The sequence below is a fragment of the Nicotiana tabacum genome, chromosome 3, assembly GCF_000715075.1.
Source record: "Nicotiana tabacum cultivar K326 chromosome 3, ASM71507v2, whole genome shotgun sequence".
In the NCBI taxonomy this organism is placed as follows: Eukaryota; Viridiplantae; Streptophyta; class Magnoliopsida; order Solanales; family Solanaceae; genus Nicotiana; species Nicotiana tabacum.
The window spans coordinates 140,087,364-140,106,823 of NC_134082.1; the positions used below are offsets into that span (position 1 = coordinate 140,087,364).

General features: G+C 34.3%; 1 protein-coding gene and 1 pseudogene across 2 annotated transcripts; both read right to left on the reverse strand.

The window, feature by feature from the left end:
- Positions 1–1,435: 1,435 nt before the first annotated feature.
- LOC107795679 (calmodulin-lysine N-methyltransferase) lies at positions 1,436–6,275 on the reverse strand. Of its 2 annotated transcripts, XM_016618353.2 has the most exons (8): positions 5,981–6,275; positions 5,696–5,897; positions 5,366–5,445; positions 4,057–4,227; positions 3,588–3,648; positions 3,388–3,503; positions 2,655–2,787; positions 1,436–2,097 (listed from the first exon to the last, which is right to left on the reverse strand). In XM_016618353.2, the coding sequence occupies exons 1-8, from the start codon at positions 6,183–6,185 to the stop codon at positions 1,818–1,820; spliced, it is 1,248 nt and encodes a 415-aa protein (XP_016473839.1). In that variant the 5' UTR covers positions 6,186–6,275; the 3' UTR covers positions 1,436–1,817. The 2 variants fall into 2 exon arrangements, with proteins under 2 accessions (XP_016473839.1, XP_016473840.1); XM_016618354.2 differs by lacking the exon at positions 4,057–4,227 and having other exon boundaries at positions 5,981–6,267.
- A 4,357-nt stretch (positions 6,276–10,632) lies between these two features.
- Positions 10,633–15,136, reverse strand: LOC107825402 (oligopeptide transporter 7-like; annotated as a pseudogene).
- Positions 15,137–19,460: the final 4,324 nt, after the last annotated feature.

Consider the following 19,460-nt stretch of genomic DNA (forward strand, 5'->3'; position numbering starts at 1 on the left):
TCGGGAGGGCATTGTTCTTTTTTTAATGTAATCAAAAGGGAATTTTTATCATGATAAGAAGATATTTTAGTTTTCAAAAACCTTTTTGACTGATCAAAACTCAAAAGAAAGACAATATATCGAACTGGTCGGTGAACTTTCGAAGATATTTCCATCTTTCACAATAACTATTTGTTAGATTTTTTTGTTGCTACAGGCTAGCAATTATTCTTCTTATATTGAAATTAAATTACATTAAAGGCAGCGAAAGATATTTTCATTTCCTCTCCAAGATTTTTCCCCTTTCCCAGATTTTTCCAAGCCTCAGAAAACAATTGGAGGAAGAAGAGAGGTCGGCCAATATGAATATTTCTTTCTGCTACAAGAAAATAGCAAATCAGATTTATCATATGTCAAATCTCTGGATATACTGGTTCTGCTATCTTCTTCCCACCCCCCTCCCCCTTCCCCCCCCCCCCCCCAAAAAAAAAAAGAAAAAAAAGGAATTGGGATTTTTTTTCTGCTAAGCAAGGAACTTCAAAATGTTAGAGAGGTTAAAAGGCGATGTTAAAAAAAGGTTTGGGCTGAAGCTGCCGGAAGTCGTGATTAGAGAAGGATTTAAGATTTTACATCATTACATGTACTGTTCTTTTGTCATAATAAGGGGTAACTTAAATAGTATACTCCAAAAAATTTCAACCATATAAATACAATTGCAAAAACTAGAATCTTGGCCCTTTGTTACATAATTTTCACAAATAATGCATCTTTCAACATGTAACAATCATTAACATTCCAACGTCTGAAAGTCATTAGTTAATGAAATCCGAGGGCCATTCATTTCAACTTGACTCTGTTCCTCCCCCACTTTCTCCTCCCCCACCCCCCAAAAACTATAATAATAAAAAGAAATTGTGCGGCTGCTCTTCTTTCAACACTCACATTGCACAAGAGTATTAGGCACTAAAAAACAACAATGATTGTCACTTGGAATCTGAAATGAAGCTCAATATACAAATACTTTGGGACAAGGATTGGCCATTGAAAGTTGACAGAAAAGATTGGAGGTAGTCTGATGTGCTGAGAAAATATTCTTTAGCCAATTTGGATACCTACAAATGTCAAGAAAAGAGAGAGTGCTCATCTTTTTTATGAAGATAAGGACCCTATCTATAGCTTCTTCATTCATTTTTCAACTGCATCACTCATTTCAACTTTCTATACATTCAAATGCCACCATGGTTTCATCAGTGGTCCATTGAGACCTTTTTCCTGTTAAATATCAATTAAAATATGATAACTTCAGAACCTTAACAAACACTCTCAAGGTCATTTATCAGTTTCTTTCTAACTAGTTCTTGTTCTTAGGTTAACTGCACATTCATCAGCAAGATACTGAACAAAAATAACATAGCAAAGAGAGGTTTTCTAATACTCCTGTATTGGACCCTAACTATGGAAGAAGCATAATTCAGGATATTAAACTCCTCTGCATATCGTAGCATATCGTATAGCTACAAGATACCTTAATAAACAATTGAGAACTGACGATACAAAAAATTAATCTGCAATTCCGTGGAAGGTAAGATATAAAACTGCTAGAGAAACTATGACATCCAACTATTTGCTGAAATATTATGGAGAAAAAAAGGAACTTGCTGAACTAAGTCGGCCTTCTTTTATTAAATCTAAGAAACTAAGTGATGCTTGTGTTCAAGCGAAGATGTGAAGTTCAACGGTCCTTCAATGCGAATCAGAAAGGTCTTCCAGAGTTAAACATTTCACTTGAATCAACTATTGAAACAGCATGTGACACAGTAAACCTGCACTGCGAATGTTCACCCCATAATTCTGACCAATAAAGGATAGCAATGATCCATCTCATAGTTAGGCCAGGAGTCATCACCATTAACGAATCCCTGATGACGTTTCCAAACTTCTGTATGATATATCTCTTCTACGCTGAAACGCAAGCCAATATCTTTCACTTTTAGTAGAAACTTGTCCAATGAATCACCTCTTTTGGGACTGAAAAGTATGGCTTCAGAGGAGACCTCCTTTTTCAGCAACAATTTGATGGTTTCGGCAAGTTCTTGATGGAATTCCTTAAAAAAAGTGCTGCAACATTATAAACGAAGTCAACATATAGCAGAAACTCCTCAACATAATGAAAGGTAAAGCTTTGGATCAGTTTTTTATTTATTATTATTATTATTATTATTTTGACAATAGTGGTGTTTGAGCTAGCTCTGATTTAGTTCTTGTAATAAATTAAAGGGTCCAGTTTAATGAATAACGAAAGAATTAAGAGCTCTAGCTCATTATAGATGGATGCAAAGAAGGAAATATCTTTGACCAATTACCTTATCTGTCAACAAAGATGCAATAAGGTTGTCTACACAATTAAATAAAAGTATACAGTACCATGGAAATTGTTAGACACGTAAGCCAGCAAAGGCACTGTTTGGACTAATATGTGCAACTATTGCGTGTCCTAAAAAGGAATTTCAGCATATGGCATATTATTTCGTTATGCTGTGGTTGACGTTGATTAGTATTGACGTGAAGATAGTGAAACAGAGAAACAAAACACTTCTTTCTGACCTTCATAGAGAATGGTCAATGAGGAAAATATATATATGTACTTTAGTAAGAAAAATAAAGAAGAGAACTACCAGTCACTTGCGATGATAATATCAAATTTGTTGGAGAAATTAGAGTCTTTATCCTGACCCCAATGTAGCATCAATGGCTTCACTTCTGTACTACCAAATCCACCAGAGTTGGCGTTTATATTATGCTGTATATCTGAACATTAAGAAAATGCCAACTAAAGATAATACATGGTAGGAACTGAAGATGACAATAAATTTCTGTAAAATAAATCGTTAGGAATTTCGCTGTTAGCTCTAAATCTAAGGCAGGAACTTTAAAGAAAATGAAAAAGAAAAACATCACCTCTGTCTACTTTCACAAACCCGTCATATGGTTTCGGTTATATTGGAGCCAACAAGTAAAGAACAGTTCAAAATATCAGTAAAAAGAAAAAGTTGATCATAAAAGGGCGTGATAGTCCATTCAGCTACCTCTAATAACAGATAATGATTCTACTCGAGACGCATACTAGGTCAACCAAATTGTATGTCTTCAGATATTGAGAGAATGGTTAGCAATCACAAGTCTTTGTGCTTGTTCCTCCTTACTCATATAAGGATGGTCCCCGGGAATATAAGAGCAACCACCCCAATGTAGGTTGGTACTGATGAATCTAAAAAGTTGAAGAGAGAAAAAGAAGCTTAAAAGCACAGCATCTTATCATCACGTATTTGTGTCAAAAAGTGGTCGGTGGCCAGTGGACAAACTAAGTGTTATTATTATGCTCATCTAGCCATTGGAGAAAAAGGATACAACCAACGACTTGAGGATTTCCATCTGATATGATAACTTCTAATGCTTCTGTTGTCATTGCAACAGCTAATCCAGCTAAGCCATATCCAGATCCAAGTTCAATGACTCTTTTCTGCCTAAAAAGACAAACAGATGTGTAACTCAGATCACTTTCAGGTGCAAGGAAAAACATTCAACTTGTCATAGAACACATATGAAACCTGAACATGTCTGGATGTGACAAACAGTAGTAAGCAAGGACTTCCTCAGACGGCCATTGACCTATTCAAAAAGAAAGTTTCTAAATTAGGACAGCTTAGCAGCACTACAACAACAACAACTATGTCTCAATATTGCGCCAGTTGAGGTCGGCTACATGAATCCTCTCTATCCTTTAGCAGTAATCAAAGAAAAAAGTAGATTGACCTTTTAGGTTGATTGAAACTGAATGCACAATCTCCTGTACAATTAGCAAAACATACTTCAATTTGATAGTAAAGGTACTAGAGGAAGCCTGTCCATTTAAACAAGTAGAGAAGACATTACAGCCTGAATTTTAGGCCCAAAAGCAGCTTATAAGCTCCACAGTTGAGCTTTTACCAACATATTTGTGCTGAAATTTAATAAAGTAAAAGTGCATTTACACATTTAAGAAACACTTTAAAAAACCATTTTTCATACGGTAAGTACCTTTTATCCTCAAATGCTTTGCAAAATCGAAGGGGAGCCTTGGCGTAACTGGTAAAGCTATTGCCATGTGACCAGGAGGCCACGGGTTCGAGCCGTGGAAACAGCCTCTTGCAGAAATGCAGGATAAGACTGTGTACAATAGACCTTTGTGGCCAGGCTCTTTCCTGAACCCTGTACAGAGCGGGAGCTTAGTTGATCGGACTGCCCATTTTACTTTGCAAAATCAAAGAGAGCCATCACATACTCTTTGCTCATTTGTCATCAAATCACAGGGACCTCAAAGTCCAATTTATGTCGTCTTCTCTATCATTTATTTGTCCACATCTTGTTTTGTCTCCTTTTTAGACATATTCTCTTATTCTTGAAATTTTGACTACAAAGTTCAAAAGGTGTATGTCAAAACTCTTGCCTTTACAAAATATCCTCTTTAAAACTTTTTCAACTTATTCTCTTATTCTTTGAAAGTTCTGACTAAAAATTTCAAAAGGTCTATGTCTTCTTAAAACATTTGCCTTTAAAAGAAAAATGTCCACTTTTATAAGAATAGACAAGTTTCTCATACACTGTTCTATTTGAAAGAATAAGAGATCGTTTCAAATAACTCCGAGGCTAAAGAAAACTATTTTACGTAGAAAAAAAACAGGGTATTAAAACAAGGACAAGCTACTTCATTCAAATCTGGAAGCATTTGGCTTTTCTTATGGCATATGAAGAGGGATATTGCTGAAGCAAGTAGTCAGTCCTTCACTTCATCTGACAATAGTACGGAGTCATATATATTACTCTTTCTAAGCAATGAATCACTTCATTGATAAATTATCCAAGTGTTTGGGTGATATTAGATTAATTAGCTCTACTCCTCGCAAACTCAAAGAACAAATGACAACAAAGGCGCCTCAGTTTTACTTCACAAGGTTTCCTGCTAGCATTCAGTCAGACTTCAAATAAGGGAGAAAAATGGTTTCTCCATGGACACATTCTATTATACTACGCAAAGGTAAAAACTTTGGGATGTCCTTTTTTATGGGGGCACCCCTCTAGATGCATCTAATCATTATGCCTCTTCATTAGATGCATAATGATCTTTTCCGTAACCTGGAATTATAGATCCTTGAATAACTAAAGCTACCGCTGAGGATCATGAATTCTAGTGTTAATTAAAGATTTCTCATTTAACTAGAAACATAATGACTCAAATTGGAAAAAGAACAAATCAGCTGTTCCCGGAGTCTGTGAATTAGGATTCTGAGTTTACAAAATAACCAAAAAAGAAAGGAAAAAAAAAAGGTTAGATTTGGTAGATACTTACAGACAAGCCCAGTGTTGTCAATATCATATTTGTTACAGACCTCAAAGTCACTCAGATCTGCGATCTCATCCACTCTCTGACTGCATCAAGTTCTAAGCATTAGAAACCATCAGAGCAGATGCATAATCAACCAGGTTGTTATAAATTGTAACCATTAACGAAACAATTACTGTTGCTTAATTTTGCAAGGGAGAAAAACCACAACATTTGCACCAGGAAATGAAATGGATACAAACTTGATATACTTTTCAGTTATAACACAAAGCATTTGGCTTCCATGAGAATGAAACAAACCCAGAAAGAGTTAGAAACTTTGAAATGGAAACTCACCGGAGAAGAAGTTGAGGAGAATTAGCAACAGGCAATGTGTAGCAGAAAACAGCATCTCGCGAATTGTGCAGCTGATTATTTTCTGATAAAGAAGAATCCAAGATTTCATCAGGGGAATCTTTCATCACACGGCATGGTATCAAATTGAAGCTGTGGGTAGCCTTTCTTGATACTCGCTGAATACCCACTTCAGATTGATTATCTGAAAAAACACCCAATTCAGTTCAGATGATCAAAGATTAAAACTTTGACAAAAATGGGCTACACATATATGTTTTGCTAGACCTGAATTGGATGAAGGACCGCCAAGAATAGCACGTTTAAGAATCTTCCATCTAAGAGATGATGCATTACTTGTTGAAGTCGATCTACTATTTGCTTCCATCTTCCCAATCCTTGGCCTGCTATTGCCACGTCTTACAGTTTCTCCGTATTTCACGTCACAGTTCTTACTGCCGAAACTACGACATCGTATAGGGCGCATCCCCATATTTCACCAAATTCTTCATAAATTTGAAGGAAAAATGTACTATTTGTTATGAAATAAAAGCAATTTAGTAAAACATGAACAAGAAATAGAGATAGAAAGAATGAAGAGATTTTTTTCTTCAATTGTGTATATTTTCCTATCTATTACAAGGCCTTTATATAGGCATAAAAGTGAAGAAAATATGTCATGGAATATGTCATTGAACATACAAATTATGTCATTGAATATGTCATTAAGCATTTTAGATGAAGATCCACCATAATGTGATATTCATCATAACACTCCCCCTTGGATGTCCATAGATAATGTGCCTCATTAAAAACTCTCTAAAAAAAATATTGGGATGTACATAGTTATTTATGATATGCATTGTTTGTTGCCTCATTAAAAACCTTACCAGAAAAACCCAGTGGGACAAAACCTTGGTTAAGGAAAAGAGTGCAGCGTATAGTTACTCCCCCTGATGAAAAATCACTTAATGTCTCGAAGACGACGCATTCCAATCTTATATATCAGCTTTTCAAATATTGAGGTTGGTAATGCCTTAGTGAACAGATCAGCCAAATTATCACTTGAACGAACTTGTTGTACATCTATTTCACCATTCTTCTGAAGATCATGAGTGAAAAAGAATTTTGGTGAAATGTGTTTTGTTCTATCTCCTTTGATATATCCTCCTTTCAATTGAGCTATGCATGCAACATTGTCTTCATACAATATTGTTGGAATATTCTCTTTCGAAGAAAAACCACATGTTTGCTGAATGTGTTGAGCTAAAGATCTTAACCAAACGCATTCTCGACTTGCTTCGTGAATGGCTATTATCTCTGCATGATTTGAAGAAGTAGCAACCATAGTTTATTTTGTCGAACGCCATGATATGGCTGTACCTCCACTTGTAAATAAATAGCCTGTCTGAGATCGACCTTTGTGTGGATCAGACAAATATTCTGCATCTGCATAACCAATCAATGATGGCTTGGATTCGTTTGAATAAAATAAACCCATATCAATGGTCCCTTGGAGGTATCTGAATATATGTTTAATACCATTCCAGTGTCTTTGTGTTGGCGAAGTACTAAATCTTGCCAATAAACTTACTGAGAAAGCTATATCTGGTCGGGAATTATTGGCAAGATACATTAATGCCCCAATTGCACTAAGATATGGTACTTCGGCACCAAGAAGCTCTTCATCATTTTCATGAGGTCGGAATGGATCTTTCTTTATATCAAGTGATCTCACAACCATCGGGGTACTCAATGGATGTGCTTTATCCATATAGAATCGCTTTAAAATCTTTTCGGTGTATGTTGATTGATGGACAAATATTCCATCTTTCATATACTCAATTTGTAGACCAAGACAAAATTTTGTCTTTCCAAGATCTTTCATTTCAAATTCTTTCTTCAAACAGTCTACTGTTTTTGGAAGCTCCCCAGGAGTTCCAATAATATTTAAATCATCAACATACATAGCAATTATAACAAATTCAGATTCAGACCTTTTTATAAAGACACAAGGACAAATTGGATCATTCTTGTACCCTTCTTTCAACAGGTATTCACTCAGGCGATTGTACCACATACGACCTGATTGTTTCAATCCGTATAAAGATTTCTGAAGCTTTATTGAACAAGTTTCTCGAAAACTTTTATATGCTTCTGGCACTTTAAATCCCTCAGGTACTTTCATAAAAATTTCGTTGTCTAATGATCCAAACAAATAGGCTGTAACAACATCCATTAGATGCATATCAAGTTTTTCTTGCACTGCCATATTTATGAGATACCGAAGGTGATAACATCCACTACAGGAGAATATGTCTCCATATAATCAATTCCAGGCCTTTGGGAAAACCCTTGTGCCACAAGTCGTGCTTTATATCTAACGACTTCATTTTTATCATTTCGTTTCCGCACAAAAACCCATTTATACCCTACTGGCTTTATGCCTTCAGGTGTTCAAACTATGGGTCCGAAGACTTCACGTTTTCCAAGTGAAGTTAACTCTGCCTGGATAGCGACTTTCCAATTTGGCCAATCATTTCTCTGTCTACATTCATTGACAGATTTTGGTTCAAAATCCTCATCTTGTTGCATTATTTCAACAGCAAAATTATAAGCAAAAATGTTATCGATAACAACATTATTTCGGTTCCATCTTTTCCCGGTTGAGACGTAACTTATTGATATCTCTTTATTTTCATTATTTTCAGGTACCTGGACCTCCCCTAAGGTCTTATCATTTGTTATATCTTGGGGCTATTTTTGAGCCACTACCTCCGTGTTATGTTCACTTTGATCATTTGCTCCTTTCTTCTTCGAGGATTTTTATCTTTAGAACTGATTGGTCTACTACGTTTCAAGCATGACTTAGACTCATTTGCTTTAATTAATTGTCCTGTCGGGATATCAACTCGAATTGGTGCATTAGCAGCTAGAATATGTGACTTGGTCACCCTTGGTAGGTCAGTGAATGCATCTGGCAATTGATTTGCAATATTTTGCAAATGAATAATCTTTTGAACCTCTTGTTCACATTGATTTGTTCGAGGATCTAAATGAGACAATGATAATGCATTCCAATCTATATTCTTTTTCAGCTGCTTATTTTCTCCCCCTAATGTTGGATATACTGATTCATCAAAATGGCAATCAGAAAATCTTGCCGTAAATAAATCTCCAGTCATCGGCTCGAGATATTTTATAATTGAAGGAGATTCATATCCAACATATATCCCCAGCCTTCTTTGAGGACCCATCTTTGTGCGTTGTGGTGGAGCAATTGGAACATATATCGCACAACCAAAGATCCTAAGATGGGAAATATTTGGCTCCTGACCAAAAGCCAATTGCAATGGGGAGATTTTATGATAACTTGTGGGCCTTATCCGCACAAGTGATGTTGCGTGCAAAATAGCATGACCCCATACTGAAATGGGAAGTTTTGTTCTCATAAGCATTGGTCTAGCAATTAATTGGAGGCGTTTGATCAATGATTCTGCTAGACTATTTTGCGTATGAACATGAGCAATCGGATGCTCAATTGTTATCCCAGTTGAAATACAATAATCATTAAAGGCTTGGGATGTAAACTCACCAGCATTATCAAGACAGATTGTATTAATTGCATAATCTGGAAATTGTGCTCTTAGCTTTATTATTTGAGCCAACAATCTCGCAAATGCCATATTGCGAGTTGATAGTAAGCACACATGTGACCATCTTATAGATGCATCTATCAAAACCATATAATATTTGAATGGTCCACATGGATGGTGAATGGGACCACATATATCACCTTGTATACGTTCCAGAAATGCAGGGGATTCCATCCTAACTTTAATAGTTGATGGTCTAATAATTAATTTTCCTTGAGAACATGCAGCACAAGAGAATTCCTTAAATTGAAGAATTTTCTGATTCTTCATTGCATGTCCATGTGAATTCTCAATTATTTTACGCATCATATTAGAACCAGGATGGCCCAACCGGTCATGCCAAATAATAAAATTATCTTGATTAGTAAACTTCTTGTTTACTACGGCATGTGTTTCAATCTTGCTAATACTTGTGTAGTATAAGCCGGAGGAAAAAGCGGGTAACATTTCAAGCACATATTTCTTACCGGACGTTATTGTAGTAACATAAAGATATTCAATCTTTTCATCATTTGTAGTCTCAATATGATAGCCATTTTGGCGAATATCTTTGAAACTTAATAAGTTTCTTTGAGATTTACTACAATATAGTGCTTCATCAATAGCCAAATTTGTTTCTCCTGGTAGTAATAAATTGGCTCTTCCAGAACCTTCAATTAATCTTGTACTACCGGATATTGTATTAACATTTGCTTCTTTCATTACCAAATAAGAGAAATATCTCTTATCTTTTAAAATAGTGTGTGTTGTAGCACTATCCAGAAGACATATATCATCTTTATTAATCTTGAGTCCAACTGAAGACTGTGGAATTTTCATATTCTCAATAAAATATGGCTCAACTTAGCTGGAGTTAAGAATAAAATTAGAGCTTCGTGCTGATAACGTGTTATGAAATAAAAGCAATTTAGTAAAACATGAACAAGAAATAGAGATAGAGAGAATGAAGAGATTTTCTTCTTCAATTGTGTATATTTTCCTATCTATTACAAGGCCTTTATATAGGCATAAAAGTGAAGAAAATATGTCATGGAATATGTCATTGAATATGTCATTAAGCATTTTAGATGAAGATCATGGAAGAAGAGTAGACATCCACCATAATGTGATATTCATCATAACACTATTTTATAAGTATTGAGTTTTCTTTTAAGAACGTTACTGGTTATATTTCAAAGTTTTACCTTCGTGGTTAATTTAAACCGATTAATTAAATTTCCTCGCTACTAAACGTGCAACTCATCAAATAACATTTACCAAAAAAAAAGAAAAAGAAAAAAAAACTCATCAAATAATGGTAATTGCAATTTAGTAAATGGATATCTGTAACAATGTTGTCGAAGGCAAATAAATTTTTTACAGTATCAATCAATGCAATTTAGCGTACTACTAAGCCTCAATACCGAACACTATATCAAACATATGCAATTGAAAATGACGATACAGAGTAAAATGAGAAGCTAGCAGCAACCGTTTAAAAAATTGGGCATCCATCAACCGTAATACCTTCAGCAGTTGGACAAGAAGCCAAAGGGCATATATCTGTATGACTTCCCCACCACTTAAGGCTAACATTCTCCTGTCCTAAGCACAAGTACAACAATACACCCATGAATGCTAATCCTGCATCTAATGCCCCAGATAAAACATAATTGTGACGACTCCACAAATTCTTGTAGTATCTATATACAACAAATCCTGAAATAAAAGCAATAATGATCCAACTGTTGTAGTTGACAGCAGTAGCAGGGGGCATTTTGATTATTCCAGCTAATACCACAGGCACTGAAATCAGTCTAATCCATTGATGGTTTGGGAAAGCTTTCTGTAATAACCAAACAAATGCAGGAGCTACAGCTCCAAGTAGAAAAAAAAACAATTTGTAGCAGAGTAATAACCAAGATTTCCATAAATCCTCTGTGACCCAATCAAACCCCAGATGACTGAGGCATCATAGAAAACATGATCAGTTGGACATGTCCATGGACTGTCTTGAGGAAGCAAAGCTCTATCACAAATATTTGGGACGGTGTCCATTAGCCACCATGCCGTTCCTAGATGTGCAAATGCTGATATTAGGGTTCCAACTACCTGAATAAGTAGTAAGAAAGCAGATTTGTGACAGGTCTTTATAAACCTAGGAACTATAAGTTTTTATGTCACTTTGCCAAAAGGTATAAAAACTAACCTGAGCCATGAACATTGCCCTAGGGGGGGTCTTCATATAATGTCCAAGTTTTAAGTCTTGTAGAAAGGTTAAACCTTGCTTCATACTGATATAGCCATACACCTTGAAGCACATATTAGCAGCTGGATATCCTGGATACAAGTATCCCATTATGTACTCCGTGATAATATTTAAACCAGGTGTCTGAGCGACAAAAATATTGGAACATCAGATTTGCCGAAGGAAGAAAACAATAAATTCACAACACTGACACAAAGCTATTATTGCAACTAATTTACCTAAATTGTGCAGTAACTATGTTACTGATGGACAAAATCAGACTATCTCAAGCTGCTATTATACTGAATGGTAAACATGGGCTTACTTGGTTTGTCGTAGCAGTTATGACTCCAATTGGGAGGGTGAAAAAGAAGGCAAGACCACACGCTAGCAAGACACCCCACCATGGTAATTGGAGCTGGTTTTTGTAAATTTCACATACAAATACAGTTGCTGCAATATTTATTACTAGAATAATTTGGAACCACCATTCAGGAACTTGCTTGTATTTCCTCATCAGCTTTGTGTGCACTTCCATTTTCTTCTCCTTTAACGCAGACTTGCTGAGCTGCCATAGTTCCCTGCACCTCAATAACTAGTCAACTGGTGTTTCCATTCTCTACATCAAGGCAACCGTTAATTTCGAGTGTAGTTACTAAACTTTACCCACTATAACACTAAAGTAACAAGGCATTAAAGTAAATGAACTTTACCACTACTACTATAACATCAAATTATGCAGCTTACTGTCCATGAAAGAGGAAAACATGAACAACTGTGGCAGTGAGGCAAGCAAAGCTGAATGCATAGGTCAATGAAAGGAAAATGCTGAGATAAAGGCGACCCTCGTGCTCATATTTCTCTAAATCAATGTGAAAGTTTTGGTCTATGATGCTTGAAATGTTGTAGTCTTGACCATTTTCTTTAAACAAGCCATCCGAGAATATTGGAAAGTTCTTGGCCTTGTAAACATTGGACCAATACATAAGAGGTGTAACAACATACAAAAGGAGAAAATAACCAACAGCAATATTTGCAGTAGCAAACCATGGGCTAGCTAGTGGGCTTCCAAGATAGGAGGATATACTAGACCAATCAAGCCCAATTGCACCTATCCCAAGACCATGCATCCCTGAACCCAACTGTTGGCCCAGGACAGAGGAAGGGAACAACCAACACAGCCAAGATATGGAACTTAGCACTGGGAAAAGGTAACCTGGAAAGACATAGTAAGCAAAGCTGCACACAAAGGCAATGAGGAAGAATTGGTTTCTTGTTAATCCATTCTTGGTTCTCTCTTCTTTATCATGATGAGCCCTGCCATTGGAAGGGAAAACCTTAAGGGAGTGGACACCTGTATATGTAAAAGTATTAAAAGTTCAACAAATATTAACTTTTGATATTATAATTCCAAAAATTCTATAGGTGCAATGGTGAATTTAAAAAGCCAAACCAATTAAGTTTAAATTATGAATCCGTCTTTGAATCAAATCAATTCTGTGTCTGAAACTGACTTGTACCTTCTTGATTTAATTTGGTGTTAAATGTTAAATGTTAAATGTTTTTCCTTTCATCCTCTTTTTGTAATGGTGTATCATATTCATGATAATTGCATAGAATGTCATGTTTATCGGTTGTGTACAACATTCCCCCCCCCCCCCCCACACACACCCCTTTTTTGTGTGTGTGCGTGTATTTTGGCTCTTGGTTTGAACTTTGTACTGTTAGACGTCTAGTACAGTTTGCACTTCTCTAAGATCAGTCATGTTGCTCCCAAAATATGTAAATACCTTCTCAATTTCGTAGTCAAATTATCACAGGCAATGTTGGCAAACCAACTCAAAAGGTCGATGCATCAAATTCTACTCTCTTGGGATTTCCTTTTTCTATTATATCATAAATTCATAATGATAGTCAGCTGATTCACAATTTTGTAATTTTTTTAATATCGGATATCCAAAAGAGGGACGATTCACTGTTTTGTATCAACATGGATATTTATATGCAGTATGCATATAATATAGCATTGTCTAAAGTTTCAACGGAATTACTTCAGAAAGAATACTGACGATGTCGTCATTTTGTCTGTTATCTTTAATAACTGGTTGAACAGAATTATATTTCCGTATCCACTGATAAAACCGAAAAAGAGAGCTAAAAACCCAAAACAAAACAACCCAACTTTACATTGATTCAATTTAGTGAGTCTATACATATATATACATAAACCAACATATATAGTGAATTATTTTTGGAAAAAACGTTGATCCAAATAGACCACGTATCACTTAGAATTCTTATCGAAAAGGCCTTGTTTCTTTTTCTTGCCTTTTTATGTTAAATACACTGATGTGCGTGTATCTGTATATGTCACGTATTTCTCTTTAACTCCATCATGGAAATGTTTATGCTCACCGGATATCTTGCTATAGTATATATAACATTATTATGTTTAAATAATGGAATGTCTTTTTGCAAAATGTTATTCATTAATCAAGACCGAACAAGACAGACAAAAGATGTCGACCATTAGTAATCTACTACCCCCTCCATATATCCCAAAAATATGTTGCGCTGAAAAATAAATGTTGCAGCTGAAAGAGTAAGCTGTTGAGCATATAAATCTTTTTTTATTTTTGTATAAATTAAAACACTGATTTCTGAAAACTTTTAAGATATATAAGATCTAGAGATTCAAAATCACGGAAGAAGTATATCATACATCACAACATTTCATACTTAAGATATTTTGCTGTAGTAGCCATACCTGAATAGAGACACCTGGACAAGATTTTGGGGCCACCACATGGCCGCGGGCTCAACCAAATACCGGCGAAAAATCCCAGCCCAACCAAATCCCAAAACTTGCGTCGTAATAACGACGATCAACGCCACCCAAAAACTCAACTTTTGCTTGTAGAACAACTTCACGGCACTCACCACGTGAATCGCATAAGGATTCCCGGCGCCTGAGTTAGCAAAGATCGTGATAAGCACGTGTTCTTTCACGTTGAAGGGTCCGGGATTCAGTGTGAACTCCCACTTGCTTCCTTTGAAGAAAACTCGGTCCGTAATGGCCTTGGCCATGAGGTGACCCAACAGAACCACCGCAATTTGGGTGGAGATGGAGGTGATGGTGAGCGGCTCACGGCGGTACCAGAAGAACTGGTTGAGGAAAGAGAGGAGGAAACAAGCGATAGTGCCGAGAACCCACATGCGGAAAGTGACGACAAGAAAAGTGGGGTCGTCGGTGATGGGGACAGTGAGTGCCACCTGTTCAACCGGAGAGTTATCGTCATCTTCGCTTTGAACTGCAAATGTGTGATGTTTTCTTAAAGAGAAATGAAAGAATTAATAGGAGTAATTGGAAGATGAAATAGAGGGAGAATCAGTGAATGCTTACGAAGTGGAGCTGAGATTTCTGAGTGTTGCTCCGCACCATTCATCATTTCTTCTCGGTCTTCAAGTTTTTGCTAAGGTGGAATGATGAGTAAAGGGACGATGAAACTTAGCCAACTTTTTGACATAAAAATTGTACTCCTACTACTTTTTAAAAACATACTCCCTCCGTTCCAATTCATTTCAACGTGATTGACTCGACACTAAATTTTGTAAATTTGTGGCTCTATTCTAGAATATTTGTATAGTTATAAAAACTTTTAATTATTAGTAAAATTATAAGTTTAAGTTAAATTATTTTCAAATTTAAAAAGGGTTATTCTTTTTAGAACGGACAAAAAAAGAAATATGTTTACATAAACTGAAACGGAGGGAATAGTATTAAGAGTTAAGTTGAAAAATGATATTTGAAATTACGTATAAACATGCATTTCATTTAAAAAATTACGAGTAGGCAATTGAAATAAAAAAAACTCTTTTTGAATTTTTTTAAAAACTTGCAAAATTTCATAGGTAAACATATTTGTTTTTATAAAAATCGAAAGAAAACATTTATGGACAAACGGTCCTTACTATTGGTCTATCACTTTACATAAAAGTATAGGTGTCAAACGGGCCGGGTTGACCCGGGACCGACCCGGCCCAGACCGACCCGGTACTTAGGGGCTGGGTTACTGGGTTAGGAGGTTGGTCCGTTCACTTTAATTTATCCGGTTAACCGGATCGGTCAAACCCGGTCAACCAAAATCCCTGTAGAACCGGTTAACCGGCCCGGCCCGGCCTAGTTTAAAGGCTAGATTTCAATTTTTAAATATTTTTTTAAGGTTTTAGAGTCTAAGGCAATGCAAAACCTTTAAATTTACTCTTTTTCGTTAATTTACTTGTTAAATGTAAACCTTTCAATTTGTAAGTTTGAATTTTGAAATAAATGTAGCACTTGTAATTTATAAGTGCAATTTTTTTTCATCTTCATTGTATTTTTTATATTTTTACTTTATATTAATATAAATTACAGTAGTTATACAAAAAAAAAAATTAACCCGACCCGGCTCCTTGTACCTGTAACCCTTACGGTTCATTTTTTATCCGGATGAACCCGAACCTGTTAAGTCCGATAACCCCAACCCGTAACCGGCCCGATTCCAAACCCGTACGATTCAAAATTTTCCCTGCCCAACCCAACCCGGCTCACCCATTAGACACCCTTAAAAGTCTCTCTCGGCTGAAAACGAATATAGCCAAAAAAAAAAAATCAATGACCTGGAACGCACAAAGTGTAGTAATTTTCTGTTCTTTTTGGTTTTTAAGGAAAAAAATAGAGGCTTTAATGGTGTATAACCTATTTTTAAGTAATTTATGTTCTCACTATATTACTATTAGATGGATGGTAGAAACAATTTTAGGATTTATAAAGTCAAATAAAATTCAAGTTCAATAAATAATAGAATTTTCAAAACAAAATTCAAGTTCAGCAAAAACTTGACTTTTCGCAAGCACGTCTTTTCAGTTTTTAAATTAAAAGATAATAAGACGACTTAAGTACGGTTATAATCTTTTTTTTGGAACTTTTAATAAGTATTTATAACAATTTATTTGATACATGTTATGACCATCTGAAGAACACTTGTAATATTCATCAAATTTTATTTAAAATTTAAAATTGTTAAAGAAAATAAAAGACACTTAAGTAAAAATATTTAAAAATTAGAATAAGCTAACTAATCTTCGAGCTACCTTTTAGGTCCAACAAGTCCCAACGTGTTCAAGTGTCATCATTTCCTCCATAATTTTCCACGAATAATTATCTTTAGGGTTGTATAAAGTATTTAAAAAACACTTTTCTCCTTTTATATTTTACCAATGAGGAGAACTTGTCTCTTTTCTTCCTAATTAGGGTTGTTTACGATTTGACGGAAAATCGATTCAAACCGAAAACCAAATCAAATCGATTAAGTAAACTGATATTTTTTTTGATTTGGATAGGTTTTGGTTTTAAATTTTAAAAATCGATAATATTTGATTTGGTTTTGGTTCTATTATAAAAAACCGAAAAATAAACCAAATTAAACCGATTAATTATATACAAAATTTAATAATTATTTATATACAATATAATATCTTTTTCTAAATAATTTTAAATATTTTATGCAATTTAATTGTTGTTTGAATTTTGATTTATCCTACTTATATCTTAAAAGATTGTCTAAGCCCAAAACAATAGGAATCGGTTAATTTTCTTTTCCTTAAGAGACTTTAATTCTCTAACCCTCCGCACATACTTTTGCCTAACAGAAGAGTTAAAAAAAATCCTACCGTAAGAGTAAAGAAAGCAAACTCAAATTGCAGGACTACAGTGGCTAAAGCTTGAGAAAGCAAATATTTAGTTTGTTTTTTTGTTCATTCTTTTCATATAAAGAGGTAAATAAACTTTCAGTTCCAGAAAATATATACAAAAAACATAAATTTAGCAAATTATTTTCAGATTATTGTATAGTGTTGTTTCACTATTATTGACTTATTATTAGCTTACTAAGAACCGAAAAACCGAACCAAACCGAACCAAACCAATAATAATCAAACCGATGGTTTGTATTTAATTTGGTTTGGTTTTGGTTTTAAAATTTTAAAAACCGATTAAATTAGTTTGATTTTGGTTTTAATTAAAAACCGATCAAACCAAACCGTGAACACCCCTATTCCTAATCACTGCCTAATACTAAAATAAATTGTTATACTTTTAGTTAATACGTTAGTTCGTATCATGTTCTTTCAGTTAACCGTTCAATTAATTTTCTGAAATAAAACAGTGGTGAAAAATTTGCAAAAGCGTGTTCTCGTTCTTTCTTTTTACAAACATAGGTGCCAAGTATGTGTAGTAATATAATAGATGAGATTGCACTTCTTTTTTAACTGTCTTGTTGGATTTATGAATTTGTGCCAAGATAATACTACCTCACTTTAAAAGTCTCTTTGGAAAGCCACCCTATAATTGAAATTGGTGTAACTAGTAGGGTAATAATTACAAAATTTAAACAGTTGTGTAATAACAACGATCTGTTTATTTGTCATAGTGCAATTACATATTTATTGTTTAGTTACACACGTATAATTACACAATTAGACTAAATTTTAAACTAAGTAATTATCAAAACTTAAAAGTTAATATAATAAATATATGCCTATAAATTTTTATAAGTATAAATGATATTATATTTGGTATTTAAGATGTATATTTTTTTGTGAATATAAATTAATTTAGTAATCATATATTTATAACTAATATTGTAAAAATAATTTATATTTTTTTAAATTAATAATATTTAGTTTAGATACCTACAAAAATAAAAAAAATATACGTTTTATAAGAACATCATGGAATTCATGTTTGATAAAATAAATTAATATTTATAAATATAATGTCATAACATTATTCAAATGTTTCATAAAACTAATCTATCAATTCTAACTAAAAAATGAACAACATGTAATGTGAGCCAATATTATTAAAATAAATAAATTGGAACCATGAATATAACACAATTTCAAAATTCAAAATAAATAAATAAAATAGTTTAACATATGTCAAATTCCAACATAATAATAGTAAGTTCCACCACAACTTAAGATTAGGAAATATGGTAAGTTTATAACCATATTCAACAACGAATTTCACTTTAATTGTATCACTCATTATATGCCAAGTTTGTTAATGACTCATTACTTCAAATATTAGGAGGTGTAGTTTCAAAAATAAAATAATAAAATAAATAAAAAAATAAAATATAAGCAATTGCATGGAATCACAAGAAGTAAAGATAGAGAAATAAAAGATAAATAATGTACAAAGAAAAATATATTTTAAAATTTTAAAAGAAATTAAAAAGTAAAAATAAAAAGTAAAATAATAGAAATAAAAAGTTATAAAGCAAAAAATTAAAATAAAAACAAAATGGAAAGAAACTAAAAAGCAAACTTGTAATTACGCTGTGTAATTACCATAAATTCTCACCTCCCCCTTGAGAATTGGAGAGTGTAATTACACCCAATTCCATGCTGACCAAGTAATTACTTCGCCAAACAAGCATGCCAAACTGTGTAATTACACCCAATTACACCCAAAGTCATTTCCAAGGTGGCTTTCCAAACAGGCTCTAAGTATTTTTTGGCTTTTTTTGTGGTCCATAATATCTGATTTTTTTCAAACATTAAGTAAGAATTAACTTTTTTTCTCCAAAGTTGACCTTGGAGTAAGGAGCCTAGCTGGAGTATTTGTGACGACCCAAAGGGTCACACCTGTTTTCTTACCCATTATGTGCTTTCGAGGCCTTGAAAACCTCATTTAGAGTCGCCTCAATTTGCGTGCGTAGTCCGGGCGGTAGCCGGAAAGCTTAAATATGAAATTTTGTGAAAAATGCTAAGTTTTGATGTTAAAATGAATAAATTTGACTTCGGTCAACATTTTGGGTAAACGGACCCAGACCCGTGA

Bases quoted from the DNA above. Each gene is read 5' to 3' on its own strand.
- LOC107795679 (XM_016618353.2), bottom strand. From the start codon at position 6,185: ATGGGGATGCGCCCTATACGATGTCGTAGTTTCGGCAGTAAGAACTGT. The intron at 5,446-5,695 runs GTGAGTTTCCAT...AACTTGATGCAG, and splicing joins TCTCCTCAACTTCTTCTCCG to TCAGAGAGTGGATGAGATCG. The intron at 3,649-4,056 runs GTACTTACCGTA...CTTTTTGAATAG, and splicing joins AAAGCATTTGAGGATAAAAG to GTCAATGGCCGTCTGAGGAA.